This window comes from Dipodomys spectabilis, unplaced genomic scaffold (genome assembly GCF_019054845.1).
Source record: "Dipodomys spectabilis isolate Male_0828 unplaced genomic scaffold, ASM1905484v1 ptg000297l, whole genome shotgun sequence".
Lineage (NCBI taxonomy): Eukaryota > Metazoa > Chordata > Mammalia > Rodentia > Heteromyidae > Dipodomys > Dipodomys spectabilis.
In genome coordinates, this window is record NW_024870974.1 from 4,111,037 (window position 1) to 4,136,335 (window position 25,299).

Sequence of the window (25,299 nt, forward strand, 5' to 3'; positions counted from 1 at the left end):
GGGATTATATGTAGATGCCACTATTCCTGGTCTGTTTCACTCTTTATCTTCTTATTAAACACAAAAAATACTGAAATTTATCCTTGGATCCTCTTTCAAGTAACAAACATACACAGTATTTGATTATAATTCTGAAGGACTCAAACAGTAATAAAAGTAGCTACCTTTACAATGCAATAATTTGGCCATCTCTAAGAGGTTTAGAAATCATCTAAAGAGAAGTTCTACTTCATTTTACCATGTTGATTTCATAAGAATTTGTAAGTATCAAACTTAAATACATACCAGAACAAAAGATGTCTAACCAAAAAAATGTCTTCTTTATTGTCCAACTTATTAAAGGAAAAGAGAATGTGCATTGTTAATATATGGATAGGTAACTAGGCCAGTGTCATTAAGGATTGACCATGCAGAGGTTTGACAACACTTGTCTACTAGCATTTGGGCTTGCTTACTCAGTCTTTTGTGCTACAAGTTTCATGACAAAATGTTCTGGGCTATTTTCCAGGACATTTTGGTTGAACTAGATTAAAACTAAAGGAACTGATTTAAAGGTCTATTTCTTGTTTTCCAAAGTATAAGTGGGGGGAAAAAGTTTGAAATATTTTGTTTTTTGGATGGTAACTGTCCTTGTCCCAAAGACTCTGTAGCCATCCTATTTTGTAAAGCATTTTGACATTTAATCTAAACCTTTAAATTAAAAAAAAGGTCAAACCGCAAACTATAACTAACAGAAATTCTAGGACAATAACAAGTTTATGACATGCTTCTTTTGACTAAAAGGCAGCTTAAATATTTCTTTAGCCAGGCACCAGTTGCTCATGCCTATAATACCTACTCAGGAGGCTGTGATCTGAGGATCACAGCTTGAGCTTAGGCAGGAAAGTCTGAGATTTGTTTCCAATTAACCACCCCCAAAAAGCCAGAAGTGGAGCTGTGGTTTAAAATGATAGAATGCTAGCCTTGAGCAAAAAATCTCAGCACAGCACTCAGGCCGAGTTCAAGCCCCAGGACAAGCACACACATGTGCACGTGCAAAAAAAAAAAAAAAGAATCATTAAAGGTACATGATAAATAAGTATGAAACTCATAAAATTATCCTGATGCTCATCCATGATTCTACGTACTTATTGGATATTTAGTGTTTATATGCAGATGATTGCTATACAATTGTCTTGTTTTGCCAATCCTGGGGCTTGAACGTGGGGCCTAGACACTACTGAGCTTTTTTCTCAATCTACCACGTTAACCACAGCTCCCTCCAACTTTTTTTAGTGATTAATCAGAGATAAAAGTCTCACAGACTTTCTTGCCAGGTGTGGTTGCAAACTGCAATCCTCAGATCTCAGCCTCCTGAGTAGTTAGGATTACAAGCTTAAGCCACCAACACCCAAATATTCACAGGATATCTTTTAAGCAATTTTTTTTCTGGAGTTAGGGGCTTCTAGTTTTGTAATATATGGGTGAATTAATTCTCTCTAAGTGGCACTCCAATGTGATTAGTTTTACATTGAATAGTTTAACACATCCCAAGCATTATCTTTTGTTTCTAATTTTTCAAGGAAGACTATCATATTGACTCAGCCAGCATTTGAAGTCTATCTTCACCTTCTCCACCCAGCTATCTGTCAGTCTAAGTTGTTACCAGGTTATCTAGTATAAACATGAAGACCTAGACTCACCCTTTCATCTGGGGTTCTCCAAACAGGAAAATGGGGAGCAGGCAAGCAACATAAACATATCTAACACAGCAGGTGGCTAGGACAGGTTTGTATTGCTTTTTCTACTGTAAAAGGCCATTGAAAGAAAAGATGTTCACAGTTGATAAGCACTGATAAACACTGTTTCATAAGCTTTCCAGCAGCTGATCCTCACCTAACAGTTGTAGATTTACTGAGAATAAATGAGCTGTTAAAGTCTTGGTTTGCATTATCAAAATTATACAGCTTGACTGAAAGTAAGTTCCCAGAGTATTTTTTAATTTATATTATTTTGAAAATACTGAGTAATTATTCTGTTTGGGAAAGTAACACTGAAGACAATAGCTAATCTGCCTGTGATTATAAATTCTGTACTTTCTAAAAGACTAGCAAAACAATGTCCATAGGAATTCTAATATTCTCTTTTTTCATTTTTCAGAATTTATTTATGTTTACTTATCTCAATGCCAAATGTTTTTCTTTAAAGAAGAAAACAATATAGCAACAGCTGGAAATAAACATAAGAAATCTGGGCCAGGTGCTGGAGACTTACACTTGTCATCTTTGCTACTCAGGTGGCTTAATTATGAAGGTTCAGAGCCAGCCTAGGCTGGAAAGTCCATGAGACTCTTTTCTCCAATTAACCACTTAAAAACCACAATTGGTGCTGTGGCTCAAAGTGGTAGAGCACTAGCCTTGAACAAAAGCACTCAGGGAGGGGCTGGGAAGTTGGCTCAGTGCTAGAGTACTTGCCTCACATGCATGAGGCCCTGGGTTCGATTCCTCAGGACCACATAAGCAGAAAAAAGCCAGAAGTGGCACTGTGGCTCAAGTGGTAGGGCGCTAGCCTTGAGCTAAAGAGCTAAGGGACAGCGCCCAGGCCCAGAGTTTCGCCCCCACAACTGACCAAAAAATAAAAACAAAAAACACTTAGGGATAGTGCTCAGGCCCCAAGTTCAAGTCCACAAGCGACCAAAAAAAAAAAAAAAATGTGTTCTGTCTCTTATCTTTCTAACAATACTGGGGACTGAACCAGGAGCCTTACACATCCTACATGCTCCCTACTATCATTCTTGAGAATAGCAGCCAAATTGTCCTATCCTTACTCATGAGATGCAGGACGAATATGAGGAAATAGTGTAAAAGATAATTCAATAAGTAATATTCCCCTTTCTGCAGTGATGATCTTTGGGGGAAAATATTTGTGTAAAAACTCACAAAATTCTATGGCTTTGGGCTGGGAAGGTGGCTCAGTGGTAGAGTGCTTGCCTTGCATGCGTGAGGCCCTGGGTTCAATTCCATAGCAACACATAAGCAGAAAAGGCTGGAAGTGGCGCTGTGGCTCAAGTGGTAAAGCTCTAGCCTTGAGCTGAAGAGCTGAGGGACAGCGCCCAGGCCCAGAGTTCAGTCCCCACAACCAACAACAACAAAAAAAAATCTATGACTTTTTAAAAATAACATTCCCCTAGTGGGAGTTTGGTAGCAAATAACCTGAATTATACGCCTGAACCTCCATTTCTTCGTTCTCCATGATTATTGAGAATCTTTTTAAAGCTTATGTATGTAGTCATACAATTTCTATTTTAAAAAGGATTTTTTTCTTTCAATTCTTAAGACATCTCTAAATATTTTAAGCTAATAGATACTTTTAATTCCTCAACTCAAGGTGATAGTGAGATCATCAGAATCCTCATATATAAACACAGTAAGAGATCTCCCCTGTGGAATACAGAAAATCAGAAACAGTGGAAATGCAGCTAAATTTACAGAGACTTTCTCAGTTGCTTCTGTCTCTTTTCATTCTTTCGATTCATCATAGTCATAATAAACTGAAAGGCAACCTCATTGCCAGGCTGCATGAGGGTCATTTTCAAATTTAACTTTCCATTCTTGTGGTACCTTACTTCATTTAGATAAAATACTCATGCAAGCATGGAGACTTTTAAGTATTACCCTCCTTTTCTCTCACTCAAGTTTGAAAAAAACTTGAATGTTTTCCTGGCCTTCCAAGGCTGAAAACAGGATGATATTAGCTCAAAGTCAGCCCAGGCAGAAAAGCACATAAGAATCATCTTTAACCCATAGCCAGATGCACTGGCACCCAACTATCTCAGATAAGCTACATGGGAAGCCGGGATCACAGGTCCAGGCCAGCATGCACAGAAAAGCCTGTGAGAATCAGTCTACCTAAAAGTAGCTGCAAAGCCTATGAACTGTACCAGATGTGTGCGCATGGGAAAACAAGACTGTCTCTGAGAGACAGATCTGGGGTCACCGCTCAAAATGTTATAGAATCAGGTAAGCAAGCATGAGATCCCGAACTCAAACTCAAGTACCACAATAAAAAAAGAAGAAGAAAATCAAGTTTTCCTTAAGCTTACTTTCTCAGTTTTGTTCGGGGTCACATTTCAGGAAGCATCAATATTCCATTCAGTTCTGCATTCACTGCAGAAGGAGAGCTTAACCAGGGACCTTACACCACCGTGCTTCAGAACTTCAAGGGGAAGGTCATTGTCATCGTGGGACATGTGGCAAAGCACACAGCGGAAGTAAGTGCCCAGAAACGTCTCATCATCTATGAGAATTTAGGTACTATTGAGGCTGTCTAAAAGCCTATTTATTCCTAAATGTAAGGAGTGTTGAGGAACTGTCTATATTATGCGGAAGAGTTTGTCTGCCTTTCCTCTGTGTTTTCAACATCAGGATCAGTTGTAAGCTTTTAAAAACTTAAATGATAGCTGCTGTGGTTTGCATGTTGTCAAAGGTTCATGTGCTAGCTTAGACTGTCATGTTGGGAGTTAGACTCTAAGACCGTGACACCTTTCTCACTGTAGCCTTGTCTCCTTCCCCTCTTTGCCCAAGCCCTTCCTTCTAGATTTATGTCTCATACAGGTTGCCCTGTTACAAGCAGGTGTACAGAGGACTAAGTGACTCCTAAAACACTATTTCAGACTTTGTATTGTTCTTAAAGTGAACGTGCCTAACTCCAGATAGCCTCTACCTACTTTTAATGTGCTTTGTGTGACATCTTTTTTTACCTGTTAGAAAATGTCATAGGCTTTTTTATAGTTGTGCCCTAAACACTTAGATAAACAAAAAGAAGGGTTAATCTCCTTTATCAGTTCTGAGTATGCAAGGAATTCTTCCTTGATTTTGTTATGTCTTTTGGCCTTCTTGCTCCCTCTTTCCTAGCCTAGTCTACTTGTCAGCAAATGTTTTAAATATTAGTTCAGCTTGAACATGCTGGACATTACCTAAAGGTTAGGAATGACAGTGCAGACTCCTCCACATGACTGTTAAATGATTTGTTAAATGATGAGAAATGATCTGTAGGATACCTATTATCATAGCTTTTCAAGTTTATGATGTAGGGATTGTAACAATAAGGACCTAAACCACCTTGCCCAGACTGTGATTATTTTTCTAACATGTTTGCTGGAAGTACTATGTTTAAGGTTTAAGTGGGAGTCGTTTTTTGTGTGCCAGTACTGGGACTTGAACTCAGGGCCTTGATGCTGTCCATGAGTTTTTACTCTCAATGCTAGCATACCATTGAGCTACAGCTCCATTCCAACTTTTTTAAATTGAAGAGTCTCAGACTTTCCCACCCAGACTGACCTTGAACTGTGATCCTCAGATCTCAGCCTCCTGAGTAGCTAGAATTACAAGCATGAAGACACTAATTCCTGGCAATATAAGCAGTTGGTAACATTTTCAGTTTCCAGGCAAAACTGCCAAGGCATCATCTGAATCTGAGCTCTCTGGCACTTAATTCACAACCTGACACCAAACAGAAGTTATCTTGTCTCAGTGTATGTTATTCTACCTGCCCTCCTGCCCCTCCTAGCCCACCATTTAATTACCTCTTCCCACAGGAATGCTTGTGGCTACATAAGAAACTAACCATCATTGCCCTCTTGCTTGACCTACAGGGCTTGAAGCTGTGTTCGATCAGCCCTGTGTTTTAAATCTTGAGTTTCTATTGTGTACATTCTTTTCAGAGCATAGTATGCTTTCTGTAATATGACAAGGTGTGGGCTCGCTGTTCTCAGCTGTCTAATATAAACAGACGTTGACAAATGATTAATGCTGGAATTCATTTCCCAAATATCCCAGATCAAAGGAAAATGTGCAGAAGTTATGAAGGCTCCTGATACGCGATGGTAGTAGATTGTGGAATTTTATCAGAAGAGACTTACCCTCTAACATAAGCCAGTATACACTGTCTTTTAGGAATTTAAGACCTACTTTCAAACCCACTTTTCCATCATATTTAGTTTTTATAAACTTTACATATAATCATTACCTGAATGACTTCTTTGAATTATAAACTGGTTAAATAGTAACTTATATGCGAATCTATGCAAAGGACCATATTTTCAAACTTAAGTATATATTATATATTATAAATTTTAAAATGAAGTGAATTAGTATAAAGGAAATGTTTTAGCCTAGCATTCGTGTCTAGTTTTAAATTTGAATTATACAGTTAAAGTTGTAAATAGTTCTTCTATTGAAGTAGTAAATGAATTAAAAATAGGAAGAGAGGAAAAGAATTATCTTGCAGATCTACTATATAAATCAACACCCAAACATGTATGGATCTAATTTTAATACACACAGAGCAAGAGATAGATACAATGTTCCTTTATCTATTCGTCTACTAATAGACCCATAGACTGCTTCCATAGCTTGGCTAAAATTTGGACAACCATTTACAATTTGGACAGGCATTACAATTACTTGTTTACTTTTCTGTGTCCCCAACTAACTTACTGAGGTCACAAAATGTATTTTTTGTGCTCCCCACCCAATTTCTAACATGGTCTTTCAGATAGAAAGTGTCCACTACACATTTGATTATCAAGCAAAGGACTAAACAGATAATACTCTATTCACTTGTATTAAATTCCTATAAAGAGGAGGGCGAGAAGACCTAGTGCTTTGGCTCACACCTGTAATCCTAGCTATTTGGGAGACGAGATGAGAGGATCCCAGTTTGGAGCCAGACTGGACAAAAAAATCAGCAAGACTCCATTGGTACAGCTCTGTCATCCCAGCTATGTGGGAGGTTTGTACAGAGAGATAGTGGTCCAAACTGGCTTCAGGTATAAACTTGAGACTTTGCTTGAAAAATAAGGAGAAAAAAGGAAAGCAAGGGAATAAAATACTAAAATCAAGTACTAGTTTAATTTAAGCAAGAAATGTTGAATGCCTACATGTGGAGACTATTATGAAGAAACAGTGATGACACAGTCTCTTGCCCTTATAAAACTTGCAGTCCTGTTGAGAAGACGAGACATGCCTAAAGAAACCACTGAGCATGACGGAGGGTGTAACAAGTTCGACAACTAATGTACTTACTACCTGTAACTAACCCCTCTATACATCACTTTGACAATAAAATTAAATTTAAAAACAGAAAGAAATCACTGAGAAGGAAGACATTTCTTCCAGTTATTGAGGGATTCCAACAGCTTTCTGGAGGAGATAACAGTAGATGTTAAAAATACTACCCAGAATTCAAGGTCTACATTTTTCCCAAGGCAAAGAGAACAGGAAGAGGTAAGGTGAGAATAGATAGCAACTATAGACAATGGAAAATTAGAATGAAGAAAAAAACACCAGGACAGTTATATAACACAAATTATAAAAATTTTAGGCAATCTTTGTACTGTCAAATTTCCTAATCCCAAAGATTGGTTTCTAGGAAATAAACAATTTGGTTAAAAGTTTATTTAACCCTTTTCCTGGACAACACTAATGCATACCATTATATGGAGTCCAAGTCTCCCAGACACAATTAAAATTATTAGATATAAAATAAACATGTACAAAAAGGTGGTTTGGGAGGAGTGAGCATATTGAAAGGGGTGACATTGATCAAAAAGCATTGTATTAATAAACCACTCTATTGAATGGCAACTCCTTTGTACAACTACTTAAAGATACTAAAAATACTAACTTAGACCACATAATGGCTATGCATTAACTCTCCCACTATTTAGGTTTTTTTGTTTTGTTTTGTTTTTGCATAAGTAGCATTTTCAAGGTAGCTGTGATTTGACTGTCCCCTCTAAACCTCATATTGAAGTATCATTGCCACTAACATGATAGGGTGAGATCTTTACTCTGATCAGGCCAGGAGCACACCACCCTCAGGTGGGGTTAAGACCAGGAGTGGGCTTGCTAAGGAAGTGGACTGACGAGTGGGTTTGCTCAGGTGTACTCTCCTGCACTGCTGCCATGTTATACAACACAGAGGTCCTCCTGAGATACAGCCCCTCAGCCTTGGGCTTCTTCAGAACTGTTACAAACAAATTCCTTTCCTTTCTAAATTACCCAGATAGCTAGCATAGTACTTACCAGAATACCCGTCACACACTAAGAACTTGTCTGTTCTTACGACATCAAAGCGCTGTGCAAGGTATAGGATGATTCAGGGCCCTGTGTTCACCTTCGTGACTTTCTGTGCTGCTGTTTTTACTTCTGATAGATCAGAAAACAGCCACTTACTAATTTTTTATTCAGTGTTTTGACTATAAGAATCCATTTCATGTTTTATGAAGTACTATTAAGAGAAAGATGTATACAGAAAAAAGAGCAGGAGACAAAACATTTGTCTCAGTAATGAAAAGGACAATTAGAATTTAAGCAAAATATGACAATCAGAATTATATTTGACCATATAATTAAGAGATGTTAGTGTATAATAAGATAAGTCATTCCTATGTCTGTCCTACTAATCACTGTCACAGCTTTTAGATTTAGCGTGAGGTTACTAAGATGGTCACTCCTATATTAATGATCTCAGAAATCTCTTAAGTAACTAAGGCCAGAGGGAACATCTGGTAGCTTTCCTGATGCTGTGACATACCTGAGAAAAACAGCTCAAAGGGGGAACAAGGCGGGCTCTCACTATTTTTCCCCTTTTTTTCCACTGGGCTTGCAGCCGATGAAGTGGTGCTGCTCATATTTAGGGTGGCTCTTCCCCTGTTAGTTTTAATGCTCTCTGGAAACTCCCTCTCAGACACAGCCAGCAGGGCACTTTACTAATCTCCTGGGCACTTCTCAATCCAAGTCGACAAGATTCACGATCACATCAGGTGATTATGTTTATCTCAAAGCTGCACTGTGCAAAACTTGGGCAGAATTTCATTTTTCAGAATTGTGTAAAATGGAGAAATTCTACCTCATCTCAAATAGGTTTATCTGACTTGAGTCTAACAGTCTTAGAAATAGGTATATAATTCACTACCTAGCCAATGCCACACAGTGCCTGAAATTACTGAAGCTGTGCCCTAGTTTCAGCATTCCAGAGAGTGGAAAGGGCTCGAGTGACCAAAGCATCGACCTCTTAGCAGAAAGACCAAGAAAAGCAAACAGCTGCCACTGACTGCTCATTAGAGGATCATTGTAAATCCCTGTTTTCAGTACCATGCCTTAACCAAAAGTCACAATTCTTTACCAAGAACATAGCATTATTTGGGGAGCAAGAAATGGACCAATAAAGTGGAAGAGACAAGGCTTCTGTGAGCTTTGACCCAGGGGTCAGTCTGTCAGGGTCAGTTGTGCAGTCCCAGTGTGAACTTCAGGCTGAGGAATCAATCAGGAAACTTCCCGTCCTGCCATGTGTTTCTCCTTCAATCTTGCAGCTGTTTGAGCTTTCTGCTGCTACCAGAGTTTTTCCCAGGCCTGTGTCCTGGAGGCCCAGTGAAAAACATTGTTGTGTTCCGGGCTTCTCTCGATCCTTACCTAGCCTCACTTTTTATATCTTGGCCTTCCTTCTTTGACCTGAATTACTCTGATTGCTCAAAAACTCTGTACTCCTCCTTCTGCTCCAGCAGAACTTGACTTGCTCTGGATAAACATTCCAGTCTCTCAGCCAAGACTAAGGTGCATGGTAAGGAGAGACAACAAGAGTCGGAGGCACCCACAAGAGCCTGCTGTGCTCAGACTCTGCTTGTTTGAAGTGTGTATTCCAAGCCCTACCAATGAATGCCAGCACCAGATCCTGCAAAGATGAAAGTGCAGCCCCTTGATCCTGTCCACATGGAGTATTGCTCACAAGAAACACAGTATGCGAAATCCCTGCTCTTATCCTACAATTACCATATCCCGAAGCTACCTACGTCGAGCAGACCTCAGTTGGCTGTGCAGCTGGACAGACTGCACTTTCCACCCATAAGACTTAAGTCTTACAAATCCCAACCCTATAAACACATTTGCATCCTTCACCGTAAAGTGACTTTATACCTGGGACTGTGCCTGAAAGAATTAAAATTTCAAGTCCCAGACCACCCTCTCCTCCAGTGACCTCACTGGAAGAGTTCCATCCTTAGACATTCTATTGTTCATGGGTCTAGAATGGGCTTGGATCCTGCTGTTTGCCAAAAGCTGCCAGCTAGTTCTTGTGACTTCACAGCCTCTGGTCCACTGGGATGACCTGCTCTCCCACCGGGGCTTGTGGTTCCTTGGAGAGTCTGCAGTTTCTGGGCTTTTATTCCCCAAACTCCAGCCCCTCCTTGGTGTGCTCACAGAGGCAGTGTGCTGGGGCCTGCCTGAGGGCGAGGGAGGGTAGAGCAGGGCCCCACGGCCTGTGCCACAGGTGACAAGACCTTTCGCCATCAACTGTGCGGCTCTGCTCCCTTCTGGAGTGAATAACGCAAGGGAAAGAGGAGGGAGGAAAACAGCTTCCAAACCCTCAACCAAGTCAGATTCTGAGCTGCTAGGTACCTTAAAATTCTGCTTTTGTAATACCCAGATTACTTCACATTGGTTGTCTGTTACTGGCTCCTCACCCAACTTATAAGAACTCAAAACCTAGAACTGCATCTGATACTGGGTCAGTCAAACACTTGGGTGATAAATGAGTATCAAAAACAGAGCAGCTAAAGGAGAAGAGATGCTGCTAATAGCAGCAGTGGGAAAGATGCGCCAGGGTTCCAGTGTTCACCACAATCAGAATTCACAATCTTATATGAAAACCAACAGCTGCTGTGTTCTTTACTCAAACACAGTCTTGCTTCCTCTCAAGGTAGCTAAGTACTTGCCATCTCCTGTACTCAAGTTCTACTGTTCTCTTAGATCACCCAGTTAGCAGCAATCTGGTTGTTCCAAATTGCTCTGATCTGCCAATTTTACCATTACTGTTTTCCAGCTTGCCAACAGCCTATTTGTCCCTTCTTACAATAACATTGGGAACTCTGTAGTTTAAGAGAAAGTAGTTAAGTGTACAATAAGTTCTTCCTTACTTGCTGACTTTCACTGTACTTTGAAAATTCTGAAAAGCTAAAACTGCTTATCCATAAGGTCTTCTGGGTAATGCCATGTTTATCTAAGAATTCCATCCTAAATGCACATGAGAAAAATGCAGCTGAGCTGTTTTAGACCTTGCTGCCTGCACCTGACTCCTGTGGATGAAATTAACACCTGTGTTCTTGAGGCCCAGGGTTCAAAGAGAGAGAAATGAGAGAGGACAGGATGGTACTGAGCACTCTCACCTCCAGCTCCAAGGCGTCTTTCAGTCAGATGGCTGTTCACATTTCACACCTACACTCCTGTAAACTTGCAGATGGGGGTCTTTAATGGTAATTATTCATTTAAGTTGATGGTAATTAATAATTACCATTTGACTTTTGAGACACGATGAAGACAGAATCAGAAGCCCATCTGTGAGTTGTTTTGAAGATTGCTAGGATCTTTGTGTAGCAACATTCATCCTCCCTGCTGAACTGATGCCCTTATACTTTCGACAGATATTTTTCAAAATATTGTCCAAACAGTCTGCTTCAGAATCATCTAGGAGAGCCTGTTCTAAAACACACCTTCCTGCCCAGGTGCTGGTGGCTCATGCCTATAATCATAACTACTCAGGAAGCTGAGATCTGAAGATCATTGTTTGAAGCTGGCTCAGGCATGTGAGCCAAAGAAAACTACAACTTTTCCCCAGGCTTCCTGGAGCTTAATTTAGGTTAACATAGAAAATATGTACTGAACTTCTATTATGTACTAGCAGTAGGAATAATCCAAGTTGTCCATACCACAGTGTGATAGCACTTGCAGCATTGAAGTTTTCTCTGTCACGGCCTGAGATAACAGTGGGTTGGGGAAATCTTTCGTATATGTTCTATGCATTTGTCTGTTTTTTTTTTTTCTTTTACAGTTCGCTGCTCATCTTGTGAAGAGGAAGTATCCACGGATCTGCATTCTAGATGGAGGCATTAATAAGATCAAGCCAACAGGCCTCCTCACTGTCCCCTCCCCTCAGATATGAAGACCCGCCAGAACAATAGACAGAAAGGACAGAGAGAGCCACAGCCCACAGCTCAGCTCTGCGCAGCCATGGCACGGAGACAAAACTGAACATCCGAGTTAGTGAGTTTCCACAAAGCCTTGCCATGAGACATTTTCATAAACCTCATGACCCAAATACACAGCTATCTGGGCAAGACATTTGACTGCACATCTCTTGCTGAAAGAATTTTCTTAGCAGTGAAATCTGATCATGTATTTTTTAACCACACTGCCACAGAAACCCAGAGGAATGCAGCTGACAGTATTATCAAGAAATCTCAGTTGCCTTGAAAAGCTCTCCTCCATTGCACTGGACAGATAGCCCTAATGGCATGTTTAGAAATACAGTGTGGCATGGAATCATTGTCCTCCCTGATAGCATTGTGTTCCTTGTAAATAAATGGTACATGTGGTAATCCATTTGGCCCAAATTGTTTGTGTGTGCATGCATGCATTTGTGTGCGTGCGTGCATAAAATCCATTGCTAAAAGTGGTGCTAAATTTTCAGAAGAATAAAATTCAGAAACCAGTTATAGTTCACAGAATGTTTGTTCAGTTCCTGTAAGATACAACCCAATGACTAAATTAAATAAATGTTTGTGTTTATCATATAAAAGTCTGCATAGTTGTCCAAGGTTAATAGACATTTCAAGATGATTTTAAAACCCCATATTGTCTCTTACTGTTTTACACCAGTCCATAGCTTCTATCTCCCTATCTGTGATGTTGGAGGAAAGGGATGATGGGACCAAAAGAAGGGAAGGAAACAAGGAAGGGGAAAGGAGGAAGCAAGAAGAAAAGGAAGAATAAAGGGAGGTATAATCCTTCCCTCTGAAGACAGAAACCAAAAGTTGTCCACATTCTTCTTAGAGCTGCCAGAACTTAGGCACATGGTGACTTCTACCTACAAGAAAAAGCATTGTGGTCAAAAACACCTTGTTACTGTGTGGGAAAAAAAAAACACGGGGTGGCTCACAGCTCTGCCTCTGTCACAACTTGAAAAATAAAGGACTGTACTTCACTGAATCTAAGTCACCATCAATTTTTCACACCACAAAGAAAAGGAAAATGCAGCCAAATAAAATTAAGACTGTGTAGTGTGAACATTACGGTAGGAGCCTTAGCTTTCTAGACCACAGTTTGGTTGTTTGTATCTATTTTTTATTGGGATTTTGTTCAATCACTGCTATTATTTAATCCCAGAACATGTCCATCACCCAGAAAGAAGATACTGTACCCACTACCATCATTTTCTATTAACCCTTCCTGGATCTTTGAGTTAATTTTTATATACAGAGTTAGGCAGAGGTCCAACTTAGTTCTAGCATATTTGTTGCATTCAATTAAAATGTGTTTGCGCCAGGAACCAATGGCTCACCCCTGTAATCCTAGCTACTCAGGAAGCTGAGATCTGAGGGTTGAGGGTTTAAAGCCAGGCCAGACAGAAAACCATGAGACTTATCTCCAGTTAACCACCAAAAAGCTGAAGTCAAGCTGTGACTCCAGTGGTAGAGTACCAGCTTTAAATGAAAAAGCTCAATGATAGTGCCTAGGCTCTGAGTTCAAGCTCCAGTACCAACACACACATATACACACACAAATTGTATTCACCAAATATATTTTGAACACCTACTATGTGCAAAGTACTAATATAACCAACAATTACATCATTTTGATCCCTACATAGTTTATAGAGGAAAGATGGCAAAAATTAAGAAAAAAAATTACCAAGATTTATCTGACATTTTGAGCCAAAAATCTTCTCTGGTTAAAGAACAATCAAATCCTTCAGTTTTGCCCATTACTATTATTTCCCTTGGATCCTTGATGATTTACCCCACTTCACACTGATAAAGCAAGAAGAGAGGAATGAATGGGTCAGAATTTGAACGGATGAGGTGACAGGTTCAAGAGAAAGAAGGGACTTGTAGCCAGCCTCCCTCAGGACTTTTCACCTGATCTTTCTTAAAACTTCACATCCATTTTCTAACACAGACGTGCCAGATTTTTTTAATATAAAAGATTCTAATGTTCCACCAAGATTAAAAGAGAAATCCTTTGATGTCAGAAATGAAGAATGCACAGACACAGCCATGAGGCTTGACAATTTGAGGAAGCAGTGGAGGCTGTAGGATCTGGTTTTCGCCTGCACGTGTGGATCTGAGGCACAGCGCTTGGGCCTTCTGCAGGGAGTTCTGAATATTGAGACTACTTCACCAACTGACAGCCTCAGAGAATTTCTGCTCCATGCGAGGACTAGAAATAACTTCCCACCAAACAGAGAGGCAGCAGAGGAGATCATCACAAACTCAAGATTCTCTGTGAAAGATTAATAATGTCTTGCAGAAAGATGGCCGTGTTTGGTGGAACAGTTAAGTCCATGAAGGACAGGCTTAATGTGACTAAATATGAGAGAAATATGGATTATATAAAACAATATTTGGGGGAGATTTAGATCACATATCATCTACGTCTTTTATAAGATAGTCTCATCTGATGAAAATTATTGAAAGGCAGGAAGACTGCATCCTCACTGTCACAGTACCGTGGCTATTCCATTCTGTCAGCTGTAAGTGGCAATTCCATTACTATACATGCTGACTGTTAAGTATACCTATTATTACATAAAATTTGCATGTTCATTGATAAGCTTCAATGCAAAGAGTAGAAGCAAAACTTTAATATGCATTATAGATTTTGCTTGGAGTGTTCACTCTAGTCAAAAGACCTTTTGCAATTTTCAACTTAGATTTTATGTGAAAGTTACATAGGAAGAATTCCAACCCTTGCCTGACACTTGGTACTTAACATCATACACAATTAGTCACATGTAACCTTTAGATTATGTAACCCCATTTTGTCATTCATTAGAAACAACATCCATTGTAAATAAACTACTTAAAAGTTGGCATAAAATTTTTTAAGTTGCACATATTTATATATTTTCTGAGTAACTTTCTTTGTAATGGCTTCTGATCACGTTTATTTCATGAAGACTTAATTTGGATCTTGGCAAATCCGGTACTCTATAGGTAAACTGTGATAGGAATATCTGACTTTCATGCCTGATGTCTTCTGGATGGATTCATTTTTGTATATTGAGGGTGGGGAAGTGTTTGAGGTTTTCTTTAGGAGGGGTGACAGCATTTAATGTTCTCTCCCCTTTCATTATCTGCAGCATCTCAATAATACTATCTCATTCTGATGCTCACTGTGGCCAATAAATAGTGCATGCTTGGAAACCAATGCATTGTATTCTGGGATGGATGCTTTAATCCTGTGGGTGGTGAAAGTTAAACCACTTCGCTTCAGACTAATCATGAAACAACTGCTAAACATGTAAGCCATTAGATCAGGTTCTAAATATTGTTTCCTGACTAAAACATTCCATTTTCTGAAAATATTAAATTATGAATGTGATTTTATCAAGGACCATGATAGTGTGTTCACTAGGATTAAAACTTTAATCCATGCAAAACAAATTTAAGCCAGGAGCTGGTGGCTCATGCCTGTAATCCTAGCTACTCAGGAGGCTGAGATCTGAGGATTGCAGTTAAAAGCCAGCCCAGGCAGGAAAGTCCATGAGACTCATCTCCTATTAACCACCAGCAAGCCAAAAGTGGCACTATGGCTTAAGAGGCAAAGCACTAGCCTTGAGCTGAAGAGCTGAGGGATAGTGCCCATGCCCAGAGTTCAAGTCCCACAGCCAACAAAAAAAAAATAATTTTCTCAACCCCTTAGAAAACTATTCATTGACTACTGCTCATATTTAATCAAGTTTATGATCATGTGTCTCCATTCTTTTGGGTAGAATACATCAATATGTTTAATTTTGTCTAATGCTGGAATTAGACCCTGTGGCTTGTAAGAGCTAAATATGCCTGTCTCTTCCCATGTCAATGGTCTTAGTGTGTAGTTAGCAGGGTCAGGAGTTCATATACCATAGAGATAGGTAAGAATTTAAAATTTAAAAAAGCTTCTGTTATGTTTGAGAGCTTGTCAATCATTTCCCCAGCACACCACTGGTTTTGACATGCTTAGTTTATAATTATGACATCAGAGGAATTTAAAGATCATTAAATCCACACATCATTATTGAAAGCTGGAAAGTGAAAGGATCTTGCAAAGAACATGGGTCCAAAAACTACAACTCTTGAGCTGGGAGTGTGGCTTAGTGGTAGAGTGCTTGCCTAGCATGCATGAAGCCCTGGGTTCAATTCCTTAGCACCACATACACAGAAAGAGCCACAAGTAGTACTGTAGCTCAAGTGGTAGAATGCTAGCCTTGAGCAAAAAAAGGTCAGGAACAGTGTGTAGGCCCTGAGTTCAAGCCCCAGGACTGGCAAAATAAAAATAAATTAAAAAAAACTGCAACTCTTCTTTCCAGATTGCCAGGCTATTTCTTCATTCATAACATATACATAAGAGAAAGGGCACCAATTTGAGACTATTGTGTGTTTACTACAGGTCACCTTTATGTTGCAGGATATAAGGGTACGAAAAAAGAGAAAAACACCTGAAAATAGTGAATCTGGCTGCTGACACTGTGACATGGAAATGCCATTTGTTATCTGCTTAGAGGATGATAAGGTCGCCTTCTCACACCTTTTACACATTCATGGGGAAGTGTGTCAGCACCAGTGGTTCATGCTTGTAATCCTAGCTACTCTGGAGTCTGAGATCTGAAGATCATGGTACAAAGCCAGCCCAGGAAGAAAAGTCGGTGAGACTCTTAACTAGCAAAAAGCCGAAGTGGAGCTGTGGCTCAAGAGTTAGAGCTCCAGCCTTGAGTGGAAAAAACTAATGAATAGTACCCAGGCTTTGAGTTCAAGCCCAAGTACAAGCACAAAAAGAAATGGGAAGATTTCAAAAAGAAAGGAAAAGGAAAATGTCTTTGAATATTCCAGCCTGAGACAGAACTTCCTTTCTCAGAAATTGTTCCAATATATTGTTATCTGTTTACTATTGAATGATCATTACCCAGACTCCTCCTTCCCCCCACCAAAAAAAAAAAAAAAAATCCCTGCTTTAAAACACAGACGACACACAGTCTGTCAACAGCAAAATCCTTGATATAGCCTTAGCCTTTTTTTTTTCTGGTACATCTTATCCAGGGACCGTGGTGCAGTGACGGGGGTGGTGGATGGGGACATCTTTGTATCACCTTCATACTCATCTCTAGAAAGGCAATAAGAGCAAAGCTACTACAAGAGTCAATCAAGAGCAAAGAAATAGAAAGTCATTTAGCTCATTTTCTAACAATATATTTTGTTCTCTGAGATAAAACTATCCTGAGATTTTTGTTTTTTTGGTCAGTCATAGATAGGGCTTGAACTCAGGGCCTGGGCACAGTCCCTGAATTCTTTGCTCAAGGCTAGAGCTCTGCTACTTTGTGCTACAGCACCATTTCCCCTGAGAATGCATTATTGAGAAAGCATATATCTTTGCTAAAATTGCCTTGAAGATTATTAATCATCTCGTATATCGACATGACATGGGGTTGTTTAGCCTAATCGCAGAAGGAAGGAATGAGAAAGGACAGGAGGCTGGAGTTTCAGGTTGGCATTTGTTGAGTGCTCGTGGTTGAGGGGCTGGACTTTCCCAGGGATCTTTCATTTCACAACACTAAGTACCTTTAAGCCCCCCAGAATTGAAGTAAATCCCTCTTCGTGCAGCACTGTTGTTAAATGGCTGCCTACAGAGCCAGGTCTTGAGATTTCCATTCATCACTGAACTTCCAGACACGTTGAGAATAAGAAATACGTCTCCTGATCGATGGCACCCTGTTCGTCATTCTCACTCATTCCTCTCAACAGTTTTCTTCGTTTCATAGGATAGGCACTGGAAGCATTGTGCTTACAAACTGATTTGTTTAATGTACAACTAAAAGTAGAATATATATATATATATATACACATATATTTTTTAAAGTTTCAAGATTCTAGCATGATCATGTTAAGAGTAAATTGAAAAATGCCACCCTGGCAGAAAAAAAAAGCATATTTTAAGAAAAGAGAAAATTGCATTGCTTTAAGATACTTCAAGCTACAGCAGTCTGCAGGAAGGGGGTGGGCTGCTGCTCTGGAACCCTCAGCACGTCCTGAGTGGTTCCCACAGGATTCTCGAAGGTTTGGGTCCCTCAACGTCCTCTCTCAGGGATGAGCATTTATCCAGCCTGCTACCTGGTTTTAGGCTCACAGGGAGGTATTTTGTAAATGGAAAAGTATTTTTCAAGTATCTGTAAGTATTCTCTTAACTGTAACTATCTTTGACCTCCTAGGTAAGTTTTAAAGAAGAATAGTGACACAAGAAATCATTACTCCTGTCATCTGTATATACAGTTGCATATATACAGCATAAACCAAACTACTCCAGGAGCTGTGTGACAATTAGCTCTACACACTTGCTACTGCTTTGACTCTATTAAAAGCAGCCATTTCTGCTAAACTGGTGAGTTTTATGCAAGAGCCTTGCAGACATCTCTTAGTTTCTAGCCAAGTCTTAGCAACTTGAAACATACTCTCTTTATAAAATAATCTAACTGCTCAGGATAAGATCTGATAGCTGAGTTTTTGCCAATAAGCATCTCCACCTTCATGGCAGAGATTAACTTTGTCTGAAATGCACTCCTTCCTTGCATTTTATCTGCCTCTCCTGCACTTCAAAGCAGCTTTGTGGTTTGCCTTGCGGAAAATCAATGGTGGGAGATGAAAAGCAGCTCTTGTTTATCTCTGCCGGCTGAAGGTCACTGCACTCAAGAGCATCAGCGCAGACCCGCAGAGCAGAGGGGAGAGGTAAATTGATTATGTACACAGAAACCATAATCAACAGTGGCACCCATTTGAAAGGGGGAGGATCACACCAAGCACAAATACATTAATACAGATCAATAGAGGACTGACAGGAAATGCAGTGTTAACGTGACCTGATTTTTTTTTTAATTAAAAACTTTCTGGTATGGAAAACCGAAACCATTCTGTTTAATTTATCACATTCTCTATAATAGACACCTAAGATATTATTTGGGTTTAACCGCCTTGAAGGATACCCACTGTTAAGGGTGATAATAAACTGAGTATCTAAGTCTACAGAGAAAAGTCCAAGCAGCAGCATCTGACCACAAAGGAGGCGGGCATGGTTGGCCTTGCTTGTTAACCAGTGTGTGTGTAAATCTCTTTTTCCTTAAAGATGACACACTCACCCACTCAATTCTATTACACTTTGTTTAGCTCTTCAGGTTCTTTATATGCCTATATGCCTACACTATTTCTTTTTCCTTCTTCCTCTTTTTTTCTCTGTGTGTGTATGTGTGTGCGTGTGCGCATGTGTGATGTACATGCATGCACCAATACTAGGACTTGAACTCATAGCCTCCCTCTCTCTTGGCTTTTTCATTGCAGTGGCACTCTACCACTTGAGCCACACTTTCACTTCCAGCTTTTGGTCGGTTAATTGGAAATAAAGAGTTTCATGAACTGGCTTCAAACCACCTTTAGATCTCGGCCTGTATTGCATGCCTAGGCTATTTTTGAGCTTTAACAAAAAGGCATATATTAGTTCCGCAGTGTACTTCCCTAGGGTCCCCCACATACAGGCTGAGCCCACATTCAGTAAAAACAACCATTAACACATAATAGTCTCTGTGTCTAGCATATAAGGTGGGTGGCGCAGGTTAATGTTTGGTGGTATTTTGTGATAGTAAAGCCAAAGACTTAGAAATCCCTACCAATCGCATTCTTCTGTCCTCCAGGCTTCTGACTGACTGGGGCCCGTGGTTTCCAAGGATGTTCAGTTCCCAAGAGACAAGGATGGAGGAAATAATGCGCGTGCTCAGTGTGCCTGGCCTCCATCTCCCTACACAGAGGCTTGATTCAATTTTCCCCCGAATTCTGATTCATTTTTCCACCCAACTTCTTCTAAAGCCATCATGCCTTTCAACAGATCTGAAGTCATCACTTTATCACATCAACTACACACATTTACATTGGCCTGTGGTGGGGGTGGGGGAGCAGATTTTCATACAATTAAGGGCAGGAAAGCACAGAGCACATCACACAACTCACAACTGGCAGCAGCGCGGGAGGGGCTGGGCGCTGCCGGGCTGGGTGACGCGGGCAGGACTGTAACTTTCTTGGTTTTTGAAATGTCATTTGATTCTCATTCTGACCCAAAGTCAAAACCATGTGTAATAACCCCACACATAAGATGGAGCATATTATACCAAGCAATATAGGGCTGGGTCACCAACCACCACCCCCCAATTCAGAGGTTTTTCAAAATCCAGATTAAAGCCCACAGTTGGGAACAGAGCTGTGATTCAAGTGGTAGAGTGGCAGCCCAGACTAAAAAAGCTATGAGACGATGCCCAGGCCCTAAATTCAAGCCCAGTAGCAGCACAAATAAGAGAGCCCACAGTTTATACAGAAGGCTGCCACCGCGTCTTGTCTGGCCCAGGCCAGAATCTAAACCTTACAACTTCCATTTTCTAGTTCATTAAATGACATGAGAACTAAAGTCAAGGACCAGGAGGACTAAAGCACACACATTAAAAAAAAAAAAAACAGCCAAAGGAAAATGGCTCTGCTTACCAATTACCCCATCTGAAGCAGAGGAAGACAGACAGACAGACAGACAGAACGCCTCCGTTAGGCTCACGCTGCCCATCAGGTCAGGTGGCCCTGAGAGTGCTCTGGAATGAGATCCCATCGTGAGCTCTTTCTTTGTGGGAAGGAGGATGTAAGGTTCCTCTTTCCTCCACATTTGATCTTTCTAGATCTCCATGAAGGCAAGATGGGAGCATGCTCAGTCTACTATTGCCCCTAGAAGCCAGTCGGAGTGGCTGCTTCAGATACACAAAGCGTCAGTTAGGATCCGAGCGGCTCCACACCCTGGCTCATAGGTGCTGCCTTGGGGAATGGCATGCGGGCCCTGTTAGAAGGTTGGCAGTAGAAAAGAGAAGAGTAAGGCATGTAAGACAGCCAACAAATACCCTGTGTGCACAGCAAAAGCAGGACCTTGTATTCCCCTGGGCTGCGGCTCAAGGCTGTTCCTAGGGACCACTTCCCAAGATAGAGGCTTCTGTGTGAATGTGGGTGAGTTTTGTCCTGTCTCCTACCTCAGATTTGCTTTTCTTGTCCAATTGGGTTAATGAATGCGTGCTGTGCAGATGTGGCATAAGGACTCAGGAAGAAGCTGGTGACAAGGAAACTATACAGAGTAGATAAAAACAGAGGGAGTTATTTTTATGGTTCTTTTTTAATTATCGACCTGCCAGAAGAGAGCTTTACACCTTATTATTGGCTCACCCTTAAAAGTGCAGCAATTCTCGTAACTTCTCCACACTTGAGGTCTTTTTCCACCTATTATGTGTGAATGAACCAGCCAAACTAGAAAAGGACCGGCTGGCAGCAGGCAGGATGAAGAGAGCCAGAGAGGAAGAAGGAAATGGGAGCCCTCCTTTTAGATGCTGAGCCTCCAGCCAGGACTGTGTTCAGGAAACAGCAAAGACTGCCTTGTGAAGTTTCATGCAGATATGGGGGAGGAGGGTGCTGGGAATGGCTGGTGCCAACCTACTTAACAAAGCGATCAACAGCAACCAGCTGCCTCCACTGAACCTTTCTGAAACAGCCTACCAACTACCGCGGCAAGCCTTGTACATTCTGTCTGGAGAAGCTGCCCACTAGCCCCGTCTGCGAAAGTCTGTGAGATCCTGCTAGGAGTCAGCTGTCCCGTGCTGCCCGCGGAAATCCCTCTTACTCTCTGCCTGTTGCTAACACATTTTTCTGCCCTGTGTAAAGCAGCCTTTGTCCTTGGCATCCATCGATTTCCTCCACACACAGGGAGTTCGTCCTGCAGCGGGTGTTGATGGCCTATCTTCCAGTTAGCTCAGCTAGAATTTTTTTTTTTGGATGCAGGCATTGGTGTATAATTCTGGTGAGCATAAAAGCACCACAAAAACATGATCTTTCCCTGGCTGCTTAATTATTGATAGTGATAATAAACTAGTCATTCTGTCTGTATGGGCTCAGGCATGAGAAAATAAGACTGTTTGTTTTCTTTGAGACAGGATCTCACTATGTAGCTTCACTGGCCTTGAACTTGCTATATCGCCCAGGCTGGCCTTGAACTCTCCATCCTCCTGCCTCACCACATGCCTGACTAATTCACAACAGCAGCACCTGTTCTGATTCTGCTCTAGAATTAACCTAATTGCATAATCTAAAACAAAACTGAATAAAATAATTTCCTTCGAACAAGTTACCTATTGAAACTGAATTTTAGAAGCCACCTTGAACATGTCTGTTATTATAAACATACAAGTTAAACTGGAGCTCAGTGGTTAGATTGGGAAGATCATGGGTCAAGGCTAGTCCAAGTAAAAACAAAAAAGGCAGGGGGACTTCGGTCTCAATCAATCAATACACAGTGTATAGAGGGCTCACCTGTGATCTTAGCTATGTGGAGGTCTAAGTAGGAGGATCATAGTTGGAGGCCTGATGCAGAAAACGCCAGCCTCTATCATAAAAATTCTAAAGAAAAACTAGTCTGGAGATGTCATTCAAGCAGTAGAGCAACTGCCTAGCAAGTGTGAGGCCCAGAGTCAAACCCCTATACTGCCAGAACCCAAAACAAATATCCAAGAGTCCACTTTTAGACGTTTGATTGGGCGGGCTGAGAAAAAGCAGAAGCTGTATGGAGAATAAGGTTACAGAAGGACTTTTAAGGCCAACGAGACTTGGTTCTGTTGGTAACATGGTAGAGTCGTTGGTAACCTGGGGCGAGGGGGAAGATACAAGAGGAGGGAGGATGGGACATGGAGCTGGGACGCACGCATGACAGGAAGAGAAGAGTCCATGCTCCAGGAAGCTACACGACACAGGACAGAAGCTTGAAGGTGCTGTGCTTAGTCCTGGTTCCTCTGTAACATGAGGATAGTGGCTTGAAGAGAATGCTGAAGACTTGGAATATCTACTGAGGAGAGTAGATCAAGGTACGATTTAAGGTAGGATTTGCAAGGACAGGAACACTTGCTGCCTTTCACTCCAGGACCTCAGCCGCCAGCTAGAGTTTAGCAGATGAGTTCACATGAATATGTGAATTATGTTATGATAATAAGCTTCTGCCTAAAGACTTCCTCCTCCCTCTAAAGCGCTAGGTAGTAGAGGAGAGGGACAGTGGTATAAAAGACCATATTATTATTAAGCCAGGTGTCAGTGGATCACACCTGTAAACCTCACTACTCAGGGGGCTGAGATCTATGAATGGTAGTTGAAATCTAGCTTGGGAAGGAAAGTTCATGTGATGCCTCCAATTAACAAGCACAAAAGAGCTGGAAATGAAATGTGGCTCAAGTGGTATAGAACGCTAGCCTTAAGCAAAAAAAAAAAAAAAAAATAGAGAGACAGGGCCCAGACTCTGAGTTCAAGCCTTAGGATTGACACCAAAAAAAGAGGGCTGTATTATTGATCACATTTCTATTATGACCACACAGAGTTCTTTGCCTTCCAGTGGTAATGGCTTGAGTGCTAGAAGATGCCAGAAGGCACTGTCTAAAATTGGCCTCACTCACCTAACTTTAGATATGGCCTTACCTGGGGACATCTTCTTCAGATCCAGGGCCTCCTCAGAACAGAAGCTAGCTTCCAGCAAGGATGTTTCAAAGGGCCTGTGCACCCAACAGCCATCTTTCTTTTTTGTGCCAATATTGAGGTGTGAACTCAAAGCCTCATGCTTTCACTTGACATTTTCACTAAAGGTTAGTGCTCTACCACTTGAACCACAGCGCCACTTCCAGCTTGTGCTGCTTCATTGGAGAGACGAGTCTCACAGACCTTTCTGCCCCTGCTGGCTCAGCCTGTAGAGAAGCTAGGATTACAGGCGTGAGCTGCTAGCTAGCGCCCAGCCCAACAGCCATCTTGAGGATGGCAGAACTCAGGCCAGGGAGGATTACGGCTCCCCAGCCTGAACTACTGACCTCAACTGCTTTAATGTGGAACAAAAATAACCAGTGTTGAAGCTGCTGCCCGGTTTCATTTTTCTGTTACAAGCAGCCAAACCTAATCCTCACTATTATAACCAACAAAAAAGAAATAAATAGAACTCATGGTTTTACTATAGCCAAAAGAAACAACGTGGCCAGTCAGTGTTTCTAATTCCTACCAAACAAATGTATTTTATACTACATACTTTACTCTTGTATTAATAATTGACCATATATATTACCTTAACTATAGTCAAGAAGATAAAAGTCTCTCAAAGTAATGCATATTTCAATAGGGACTACCACATTACTACCCTTGGAAATGTGAAGATGTCCAGAGCCAGGCAATGGTGGCTCATGCCTGTAATCCTAGCTACTCAGGGGACTGAGATCTGAGGATTATAGTGGGAAGCCAGCCTGGGCAGGAAAGTCCATGAGATTCCCAAAAGAGGTTCCATGGAGTACTACCTCCTAAAAAATGTCTTCCATGGGAAAAAGGAGACTTTCTACCATAACTGCCTACCATAGCTTCCAACAGTCTTACCATAAAGACCCCCTCATTTGACTAGCACCTGCCAGCCCCCCGAATGTTGGTGGCCCACAAAAGCTCAAGGCTCCACACTCATGATCCAGTCCTCAACTGACCCTAGATGGCCATGCTCATATTCTGGGCCTGGGCTTCTTGCTGCTAGAATGGTGCAGTTAGGTGTGATTAGCCTGAAGGTCCTTGGGCCGCATGAAATTTGGAGACTTTTTTATATACTTTCTTTCCCCCAAGTCCCGTGTACTGTCAAAACCACTTCAAGCCAAGCTCAAAGTTGGAACAAAACCAAGGCTCGTGGACATACCATTCATGAACTTTCTCTAGAAGGCTGGCTTCTCCCCCTTTTTCCAATTTTAATCTATCATATGTCTGTCCAGTAGTTGCCATGGTGATGGTCCCATGATCTGATCACTTTTCCACAGTAATCCCGTGGAAGACACTGGAAGCCCAATAATAACAACATCAACTGATCGAACAGCCCAAATAGATGCTGGGTACCATTTACCTTCCCCATAGCGCAGTGACGAGAAATACATCAAGACAAAAACCAAACCAATAAACAAAAAAATCTTCACAACAAAGGCCTTTGACGCATTTACTGGACTCTCCAATTTGGCTGAAGTGTCCTTCTGCTCGGTGGTTAAATCAGTGACTTGGTACACATTCTCCATAGAAATGGTCAGCATGATTCAACTCTCCAGAAAGCGACTTTGTCCAAGACCATTGAATCCATCATGGAACCATGGTATGATGAAGGCTTCCCTTTGGTTTCCCTCTAC

General features: G+C 41.1%; 1 protein-coding gene across 2 annotated transcripts in view; it reads left to right on the forward strand.

Annotated features, from left to right (window-relative positions):
• Tbck (TBC1 domain containing kinase) overlaps positions 1 to 12,538 on the forward strand; it is a 122,581-nt gene extending 110,043 nt beyond the window's left edge. For both annotated transcript variants that reach the window (XM_042701620.1, XM_042701619.1), the window contains exons 26-27: positions 4,090 to 4,249; positions 11,866 to 12,538. In XM_042701620.1, coding sequence (XP_042557554.1) covers positions 4,090 to 4,249; positions 11,866 to 11,976 — 271 coding nt within the window. In that variant the 3' untranslated portion in view covers positions 11,977 to 12,538. The remainder of the gene's footprint in view (positions 1 to 4,089; positions 4,250 to 11,865) is intronic.
• Positions 12,539 to 25,299: the final 12,761 nt, after the last annotated feature.